Genomic DNA, 10,636 nt, shown 5'->3' with positions numbered 1-10,636 from the left:
AGGGGTGCAGTACATGTTCTCTGTCGTTAGAAAGCAGTAGATAAATCAATTTTAAGAGGGTGGTGCACGTCCATTTTAATAAAATAATTTCAAAAGTCACTTAATTGTTTTAGGACAGCGTATCAGTGGGTTTAAAAAAAGGTGCCATTTTGTGTGTTATAAAAACTAAATATATATTTTATTGTGAGGTCGTGAGACTTCTTGCAGTGCACTTTCTCCACCTTTGGAGGGCAGTAGAGGTTACGTCATCTGAAGAAGGCGGAACTGGCGGAAGTCATCCTACATTTAATGTTTTTTTTAACCACAAAAAGAAACCAAACATTGCGACAGAGGACGCCAAATAAGTATCTAGACCACGAAGTATAACAACAACTAAGAATGTTATCTTTAAAGGCTTCTTTTTCTAAGCTTTGAATCTCCAAACGATGACATCTGCAGTTTGAAACGTTGCGCTGAAATAAGGTAAGTAAATTGATCACGCAGAAAAGGAAAACAAATTACTCCAAAAAGACAAAAAATGGAGCATGGATCTCATTAATATGCCTCAAAAACATTGTTTAAATACGAAGCATTTAAGTTTACGCTAATGAGAGCACCGGTTGAGGTGTATTCGTTACCAAACACCCAAGTCATAATATTAAAACCAATAGAATATTATTAAACGATATTCTATCAAAAGCAAAAATGTTTTTAAAAAACTGAAAAATCACGTGCGCAACGCGGCGGACGTTTACGAAAATAAAGCATTAGTGATGAGGTCCGCAAAAAGGGAAAATATCCACCTATACCCCCAAATATTACTAATCATTTATTATTCTGTTGTTGAAGATTTAAAATATATCCTGATCAAATTTAAAAGTGACGACATAAAGTGTTGGAAGAATTTAAGAAACAAAACTAGCAAACTGGAGTGCGAAATAGCGGAGTGATATCGAGTGTTCCGAAAAGGGACGTACGTAAATTGTAGTTCCGTCCACAACTTTAAATATATATATTTTACAACTCTTAAAATGTTGATTAAGAATGTGCTAGGAAGGTTGTTTGTGACTAAATGAATTAATATCATAATTTTTTTTAAAGGGTCATCGGTTATGTCACAAAGGAGTGTTTATTGCTTTTTTTATGGCTGACGTGTGACTGCACAGTGCAGAAGTGCAACGCAGGATGTCAGCAAACCCTTGCGGCAACGCGGTTCACTTTTCACGTTCTTGCAGCTTTTAGGATGTGCATTGTTTTCTGCATTCAAGAGACTAAGTGTTTTTAATAAATACGTATTTACAGGGACAGTATACAGTGCTTTCGTTTGTTCAACATTTAAGTATTTCCATTTATATTTAAGAGGTCATGGCTCTGAGTGAGCTCCCGGGTGAGTCCAGCCCTGATGTAGAAGCCAGGTCAGAGGCAGCAAAGACGATGAAACACTTCCCAAGGTGCGGCTCCATCGTGGGGGACACCTGCCCCACTTGTCGCGGAACTGGACGGATTCCGAGAGGTTTGTTTTGGTTGTTGTCTGTTGAAAAAAAAAAAAGATTAAATTTTGATAATTTATGTATTTTACATAGGTGGAAAAATATTCCTAATAAACATAGCCTGCTCTAATAAACCAACCACCAGAAGATGCTGAATTGCACAAATACAATAGAGCACACAGATTTGACATTTTCACTTTATGGTTGTTGTTTTTTTCCAGGCTTTATGAAGGGATTTTCCCCCCACTATATGATGTCAACAACAAAGTATTTTTCGTACCCAAAAACAAAAAAATTCAGACCTTGTGGTGTTAATGTGTATGATGAGCTACGTCCTACAATGCTCGTCTATTGGTTGTCATATAAAATGCTACTGTTATTAGTTCGCGTCATGAAAATGCTGATATGAAAAGTCTGTCTGATTGTTCAGTTCAAAATCTTGCGTGTTTCATAAAAACCTAGCAGATCTGTGATACATCATTGCGTTTTTTAGCATTTCTGTTTGCTACAGATCCAAGGCCTGCAGTGATGCTAAAGCATACCTGTCAACCTCAGGCAATTACTCCTCTTACTTGTGATTGTAGTTCCCCTTCTTAAGTGATAATAAAGCTTACACATAATGTGGCTCAACGTCGCACCCATTTACCTGCAACAAGACAGACGATGTAGAATAAAAACAAAGATAATTTGTATGAACAAGTTTATTTACCAAGTAAACAACACAAGTCTTACAGCATCTTTCTTAGTTTTTTTCCCAACTTGCAGTAAATTGAGCATTTCTTATCATATGTAGCAGTATTTTTTCTTCTCGTCCAAAACAAATGTTATACTGTGTACACAATTTGAAATGATCAACAAGTATTCTATCCATCTATCTATCTACCCTGGCCATATCCCTCGAGAGGGGTGACCGACCGACAGACAAACACATACAAAAACAAATAAAAAAGGGGAAAAGTAGCAAAAAACACACTCACATTTGTTTTGACCATGCTCAACCCAAATGCCCAAGCACTAAAACAAGTTAAGCACCTCAGCACCCAAGTTGGTTATGCTTTCGTCCCTCCAGATGAAACGGGACACAAGAAAGCGGCCATGTCACTCGGGCCAGGGTGACACAACACACCCTTCTGTTCAACAGCAGGGCCCGACAGCTTTCACTGGTTTACCCCTACCGCATCATAAGGGTCATGGTCAACAAGTAAAAACAGGGAAAACGAATAAGAAAGACATGTAAACTAAAGGGGGAAGCCTAACATATGATAACCATGGAAACAAAGTACAAAGAAGGCACACAAAATATTACGTCGCATGGCCAAAACCAATAGATGATCGGGTCTATTATTAAAAATATGATTAATATTGTATCTTGGGTATTACTGTGCACCCATTTATTTTCCTTGGGTTTGTTTTCAGGGCACCAAGACCAGCTGGTTGCCGTGATCCCGTGCAACGATAAAAGACTGAAGCCCAGGCGCACGTGAGGATGTGAAACTGGATCCCAAAGTCGTTTTTTTTTCCCCGTTCTGATTCTTCCGTTTCCCCGTGCAGGAAGCTGTACGTGTGCGTCTCCATGGCAATGTGTCTCTTTCTCAGCTGCCTCATCCTCTTCTTCCTCTTCCCTCGGAGCGTCACGCTCACTCCCGTCTCCGTCCTCTCCGTTATGGTCTATTTCACGCCGGACGCCGTGCAGATGGAGGTCACGGTGAGGGCAAAAAAAACCAAGATGGATCCATGCTAACGATGCTAACTTTGCCGGTCACGTCAATGAGGGCCAGCAAATATTTACGGGGGATCCGAAAAAGTCAATGTGAAAGCATACATTTAAATTGGAAATCTATTAAAAAAAAAAAATTGAAATAATATTATATAATGCAATAGAACAACAATTGAATACACAGAATGCTTTGCATTTACAGTAAGTAGAAACGAAAGTAAAATAGACATAAAGATAACTTTAGAAAATAAAAACAATTTCTATGTTGTTATATTTTGATATACTTACACTATATAGTTTTGTATTTGATGTAATTTTTAGTACCGTATTTTCCGCACTATAAGGCGCACCGGGTTATAGGGCGCACCCCGAAAAAAATAGTTTTTGGTCCTATATTTGACATACATAAGACGCACTGGATTATAAGGTGCTACAATGGGAACGTCGACAAAACAGTCAGATAGTTCAGTCAAACTGATTACCCCCTTAACATTCCCAAAGCTTGCAAAGACGCAAATACGTGTCGAGAACACGTGCGGATGCGGTGTCCGTACCATGTCACTCAAATGCATTGTTCCATCATTCGGAAGGTTAAAGTCTTGGGATTCAAGAAATGCCAACCATTCCTTAGTTTCTATTTTCGCTCGCAACTTTACTGTGCATATGACAATAAACACTTGGAATTGAGTTTAATTTAAAAATAGACACTCCATTCCATCCACTATCTGCACCGCTTATCACAGAAACATCGAGTTCAGTCTGAAACAAGATACAGGGAAAATATATAGCCGGAGTAGCTCACCGAAGTCGTTGTGTTCAATAATAATGTGCAGCCATGGTCCTCTTATATCCCTGAGTGTAGGAATATCCAGGATAATAAAATATTTACAAATACAGAATAGTAAAAAATGCTTTTTCTATGCCGTCAACCACGTGCTATTCACATTCATCTTTTTCGGCCAATTGCAGGCTTTGTTTTGCCGCTTAAGCCTATGCCAGCCTGTAAATGATAAAAACGATCCGCCCCTTGACCTCCGAATAACTTTAGCCAATAGTGATCTATTCAACTGATGATTGACCATCTTTTTCGGCCAATTGCAGGCTTTGTTTTGCCGCTTAAGCCAACGCCAGCCTGTAAATGTTAAAAAGGATCCGCCCCTTGACCGCCGATTAACTTTAGCCAATAGTGATCGATTCAAATGATGATTGACACATTGGTTAGCCAATGAAACGCCGGTAAATAAATCCCAGCATACACCGCGGACTACTTGGCGTTCGGGCGAAAATCGAGTCGGCGGCTGCTTGCATTAGTTGCAAGACTTTGGGACTTAATATTGATCCATATATAAGGCGCACTGTGTTATAAGGCGCATGGTCAGCTTTTGAAAAAAATAAAGGCTTTTAGGTGCGCCTTATAGTGCGGAAAATATGGTAGTTTTTTTCCCGGTTATTCATGTTTGTTATTTTTTTTCCATGTGTAATTAATTTTTAATTTTCATGTTTGGGATATTTTTTGGTACACATATAGTATTTATATATATATATATATACACATATATATATATATATATATATATATATATGTATTAATATTTATTTTCATAAATATATTTTTTAATTTTTCTTACAATATTTTATTTTGTGTATTTCATATACATTTTAAGAACTTTTTCTTATTGTATATTTTTGTGGTATTTATTTCTATATGTATTTTGTACTTAGTTTTTCATTTATCTTTTTGTCTTTTTACTTACATAATTGGTGTTATTTTATTTCAACATTACTTACCTTTTTTAACTTGTATTTATTTTTTTTAATTTGATTTATAACCATATAAGTATTTTTCTTTTTCAAATATTTATGCATTTTTATTATATCATTCATTTTTTTTCCATTTCTACTTATACATTTTTGTTTGATTTCAACGTTACTTTGATTTTTTCTTTCTACATGTATTTTATGTCAGTATTTGTAAGTAATCTTTATTTTTTTTTAAAAAAAAAAAGTTTTTTAAAACGTCATGTTTTTGGGGATTTTGTGTATTGTTTATATTTTTTGAAATACTTTTTTTATTCTTACTCTTTTGTGTATATATTTTCCATGTGTATTTTATGTTGATAATTGTTTTGTATTTTTGCTACATTTTATACATATATTTATATTTATTTATGTATATATTTAGATATACATTTTACCACGTGTGATTTATTTTTATTATTTTTTTGCCATTTATTTTTTTGTCATGTTTTTGTGTTATTTTAACTCTACATGTATTTTATATGCATTTTCTATTGTTTTTTAACATTATTTTTAGATACATTATAATCATTACTATCAGACAAACAACAGAGTATTATTACACCATCCCCTGATCTAAAAACATGAGGGCAAGGGAAAACTAAAAAATTACAACATGGGTAAAATGAAGTAACCTTGAGAAGGGACCGCACATGAAGTAATCCCCCTTCCAGGATTACCACGCTGCAATGGATGTTGCAATAACCAATAATACACAGATATTGTCAACATAAAATATAGGTTATTCATATGCTTTACAATGGAAGTGTGTTTGAAGCCTAGGCCTTGTTCTTTACTGTCCTCACATGTCAAACTCCCATAAAAGTGAAGAAATTGAAAAATGTGGGAGGAGCAGGACAAAGTTCCTTGCTAAGACTTTTAAGAAAAAGTAGTTTTTTTTATTTTTCAATTTTCATGCCATCTTTATGGTTTATATTGTTTTGTGTATTTTTCTTTTTCCACCCCTCCAGAATCTGATCACAGTCATCAACGACAACTTCGTCCCGGTCCAAATCCTGGAGCTTGACGTCCAAGGTCTCGTCTCCCGCGTTGTGATGGGCAAAACCAAACTGGCCAACATGTCGGCCATTCCGTCACGTTCCGACAAATCGGTGCGCTTCAAAATCCCCGACCAATGTGATAAATTCATTTTTGATAACCGTTTTTTTTATCACCTTGACAGTATAAGTATGAAATCGAACTGTCCATCTTGGATAAAGGCCTCAGGTGAGCATAGAAAAACATCTCGAGGTGTAACCTGAAGGTAACACATTCGACATCTTCCAGTGCCTACTGCCAGTCCGGAGACATTAAAGTCCACACTTTGTTCCTGGAGTTGCAGTAAGTCTCCAAGCCACCAGAGGGCGCCTGCGTCTAAGCCAATCACACATTGTAATCACTAATTTTTCGCAGGGATTGCATTTCAAAACCCTTAGAGTAGAGAAAGATTTATTTATTTACAAAATACTCTTATCATAAATTGAAACCAAAGAACAAACCCAATATTCAGGCTCAAGCATTTGTTTAACAAATACAAGTACTCATAAGTTGTATTTGTTTTTCTTTACAATTAACTATCAAATTGTAATTTTAAAATAATATTGATTTCAGAACACTACGTATTTACTTCACAGGGTATTTTGTAGCCATCATTTGGACTTAATGGAAAACTGATTTACTTTCCTGGGCCCGGCAACTCAAACTATTTAAAAAGCCATACTAGACCAAAGAGAAACCCCACACACAACGTGCATCTGGAGCTGCAAAAATGAAAATCCTTATATAGGCCATCTAAGGAAGGAAATACATGCTGTGTCTTTCCATATTAATTGGAAAACATCAAGAATGTGTCCATATAAAACCATTTATTTTCCATTGTCAAACATTGTTGAAAAAGCGCCAGCTGGGGGCCACTAGAGAGCGCCAAAGAGCCGCAAGAGGATCCAGAGCAAGTTTAGCATGTCGGAAGTCTAACTTTGTTGGTGATTGAAAGCATTTCCCTCTGGCAATTGCTGCTTTTGTTGGTCTTTAGCAGGGGGTCGGGAACCTGTGGCTCGCCAGCTGTATATGGCTTTTTTCATCAGTGCATCTGGCTTAGGGACAATATTAGGGCAATGTATGTTTTCTCCATATAATTTCACCAACAGCATGAGCGGAGCTTGTAGTAGTGCATGCAAAGCTGGAATAACTGATGGAATTCAGATGGTATGTCCAGGGCACATTTTTAACTACTGTTCAGAGTCATGGTGTCACACTAACAGACACGGTTTGACTTTACTACGCTAAGGATCCCCTTAAATAGAAGCTCATTAATCTAAGTTCACTGTTGAGACACTTTATGATGAAAATCCATGGAACAAACTGGAAACACCCAGAAATGCCAGCAAATCATCCCAAACAATTTGATTGGTTGAGCAGAAGGGATGGGCAGACCGATGCACACAGCTAGCACTGCCTTTAGTCTCTTGCCCAGCGCTTTCTACACCGAAAGTCATACTGTACGTTCGGATCCTCGTTTGCAGAATTTTGTGACATTATTACAACAGAACTTTGCTCACACCTTGAAACTATTGTTTACGACAAAAATGACCTTTAGCATGCTTAAGTAACTGCGGGAAATAGACAGTTTTTAAGTTGTATATTTATGTGCGACACAGACTCTGGCATTACTAATTTTGTAGATTTGATCAAATTATCAAATTCACACAGTAAAATAAAAAATGCGATGAAGAATTAGCTTTTGTTTGGATAGCAGAGGTGACTCTTAAAGAACAAATCTAAATATCTTTCATGGCTTTTTGAGTCAAAAAGGTTTCCGAGTGCATACCTGTCAACCTGTACCTTTTTGCCGTACAAAGTACGTTTATTATGCATTTTAAGACGTGTACGACGTACGAGAAAACCTGTACGGAAAAACGCAATTTTTTCAATTATGGGTACCATCCGGTATACACCGACTATCACGAAATGGCAAATCAATCAAGTCAAAAGAGTTCGCCGCGGTAGCCTCTATCTTGGTATCGTTTTTTTCCATTGCAAACGAAGTGAGCGGTTTGATGCTACTGTGCGCATGCGTCTCCCGCCTCGGATATCATGTGGTAGCTATGTAGTGAAAGGAAGTCTGTCTCTTTTTAGAGAACCGGCTTTTTCGGCTCAACTCATTAAAAAGAGCCGGCTCTCAAACGGCTCACTTGCTTGGATGCATTATATTACGAATTATTATGTTGTATAAGAAGTTAAGAAAAAAAGGAAGTATAAAAGAAGAAAATGAAAAAAGACAGGTTTGTGGTTATCCCTTTAATCAGTGTATTACCAACAATAATTTAATGCAGAAAATGAATTAATAATTTGAAGAAGAAAAAGTATTATTCTTCTTAATTATATTTGCATGTATTTTTTCCTGCTACGGTGAACGTCCAAGCTACTTCATTTTTGAACCTTTTTCATAGTAAACCTCATTCATGTCAAGCAACTCAGTATCTCACAACAAAATGTTAATTAACAATATATATGATATAACGAAACACAAGTACAATATAACATGTTAAACTACATGAATTAAACACGTTTGAAAAATAAATATGGTGTAAGATTATTTTGTAAGGGAAAATACGACATTTTGTAAGGGCATGGAGCCCTGGAGCTTGACAGTTATGAGAGTGTTTAGTTGTTAAGATGGCTTTTAGAGAAACTTGAAATTGAAATGCATCATTTCTGTTTGACAAGCTGGTTGACTACGTGGACAACTCAGACCGCAACGTCATTTGACGCACAGAGAGACACAGGCAGAAAAGGGGCGGGGTGACTTTTTAGCCAATCAGAATGCAGAACACAATGCACAAAAAGTCATAGAATTATCAAAACCGTACTTTATACCCTTTGATTTTTTTTTTTTTTTAGGATGACCATGAACATCTCGTACCTGTCCCACACGGAGCAGCTGTCCTTGGAGACGTTCGAGTACATCGACTGCGGAACCAATTCCACCGTGCCCCACCCAGTCAGATGAGTGGCCAGGATTTTGCGACTACCGAAACCAAAACGAGCCGATCAGAGGCTGGCTGAAGCTGTGACCAAATAAGCAAATGTTTAGCTGCTTTTTATTGTCTATCAGATGTTAAAAAGGGACAATGTGTCTTTTTGAGTCCCCAAGAGCACATTTGCGACACCTTAAAATGAGAGGAATAATCACAAACAATTGTTGTTTTAGCACTTTATTGTAACCGAGTCCGTGTTGGCTTTGCTTATGTCACAGTTGCGTGACATGATTGACATTTGAAGGGAGGAAACGATCATTAAGGTTTGAAATAAAATGTGAAATATTTTTGTTGGTTTTGTTACCTCACTTAAGAAAAAAAGCACCAAACAACTTAACCTGTTATGATTGTATTTTAATGACAACCTTTGTATGGTGAAATTTTTTATAGGGTAATTTCTGAAAACTGCAATTGGTGCAGTTCCATTCAAAACACGAGGACGCCAATTTACCATAACTCGTAAAACCAGATCTTGGGGCGGGTTTGGGCAATCCATTAAGTCGAACCGGTCGGGCTTCTCTCGCGGGTTGTTTTTGTCCCCTTCGTGCAGGATCTAATCAACACGCACTTACTTTCACTTATTATTTATATAAAGAAAATGCTTACCAGACTATCAGTTGAACTTAAAATCACTAAATCCAAACAGATTTTCCTTCTCAGTGTTGGGGTAAAAGACGCAGGGCTTCCTCCCTCCACCTCCCTCACTTCAAACGTCACTTCTGCTTCTTTCCAATAGCTTACCAGCTTTACAAACTTTCTGCTTTTTGGTCAAATTTTTCACTATTTGCAGCTTGTAATCTGCAGAATATGGTTTTCTTTTCGGTGCCCTTTCGTTCAGTTTCACTTTCACATTTGTCTGCGACCAATAAACCTGACATGCATGTTTTTGGAATGTGGGAGTGCCCGGAGGAAACCCACGCAAGCACTGGTAGAACATGTAAATTCCATACGGGGAGGCTGTGGTAGCTGGACTTGAACCCTGAACCTCCATACCGTGGACTGTGCACTAACCACCCATCCGCCGTGCCACCATTAGTTCACATTAGGAGCTCATCAAAAACCTTATATTGTTTTAAACACACCGAGCGTTCACTTCCTAAATTTCCAACAAACTATGTCTTGGTCCAAGTAGTTTGAAGTTGGGATGGCAAAACTTAATATTCACATTCACATTTAATAAATAAAACATTCACAAAATACAACACAGTGATCGTAAAATGATTTTGAACACCAATTAACTGTGAAATACAAAAAGATAATCATATTTACTGAATGTCTCTGAACGCATCCTTAGTGTTGCCCTCACAAAATTGTAGGTTCAACACATTGGTCAACCTCCTCTGTCTCCGCCCCCAGACAGCTTGTCCCCTCCCACTGCCTGAGAGGTGCCCCACGAGGACACACCCAAATTCAAACGTCCGTATTCCTTTATTACGTTACTGATTACATTTTGTTAACAGGTTACTAGTATCAGATTACATTTTAAAAATAACCGTCCTAGCACGAAGGTATGTTGGGAGGTTGATGGTGTCTATGATTAGACCCATTGTTAGATTACAGTTGAAACACTTTTGGAATGCAGTTGGAGAAAAACAACATGTATTCTTCCTGTTCTA

General features: G+C 37.3%; 1 protein-coding gene across 1 annotated transcript; it reads left to right on the top strand.

The window, feature by feature from the left end:
* The first annotated feature begins 205 nt into the window (after positions 1-205).
* tmem106a (transmembrane protein 106A) lies at positions 206-9,307 on the top strand. The gene is made up of 8 exons (XM_088324012.1): positions 206-462; positions 1,340-1,492; positions 2,886-2,949; positions 3,021-3,174; positions 5,955-6,095; positions 6,167-6,210; positions 6,271-6,324; positions 8,884-9,307. The coding sequence occupies exons 2-8, from the start codon at positions 1,345-1,347 to the stop codon at positions 8,990-8,992; spliced, it is 714 nt and encodes a 237-aa protein (XP_088180138.1). The 5' UTR covers positions 206-462; positions 1,340-1,344; the 3' UTR covers positions 8,993-9,307.
* Positions 9,308-10,636: the final 1,329 nt, after the last annotated feature.

The sequence above is a fragment of the Urocampus carinirostris genome, chromosome 19 (assembly GCF_059441175.1).
Source record: "Urocampus carinirostris isolate Australia breed hairy pipefish chromosome 19, RoL_Ucar_1.0, whole genome shotgun sequence".
NCBI classification, from domain to species: Eukaryota; Metazoa; Chordata; class Actinopteri; order Syngnathiformes; family Syngnathidae; genus Urocampus; species Urocampus carinirostris.
This window is presented reverse-complemented; position numbering and strand designations above follow the sequence as displayed.

Coding starts and splice junctions, on each gene's coding strand:
- tmem106a (XM_088324012.1), top strand. CDS start 1,345: ATGGCTCTGAGTGAGCTCCCGGGTGAGTCCAGCCCTGATGTAGAAGCC. Junction 1,493..2,885: donor AACTGGACGGATTCCGAGAG/GTTTGTTTTGGT, acceptor GTTTGTTTTCAG/GGCACCAAGACCAGCTGGTT. Junction 6,325..8,883: donor ACTTTGTTCCTGGAGTTGCA/GTAAGTCTCCAA, acceptor TTTTTTTTTTAG/GATGACCATGAACATCTCGT.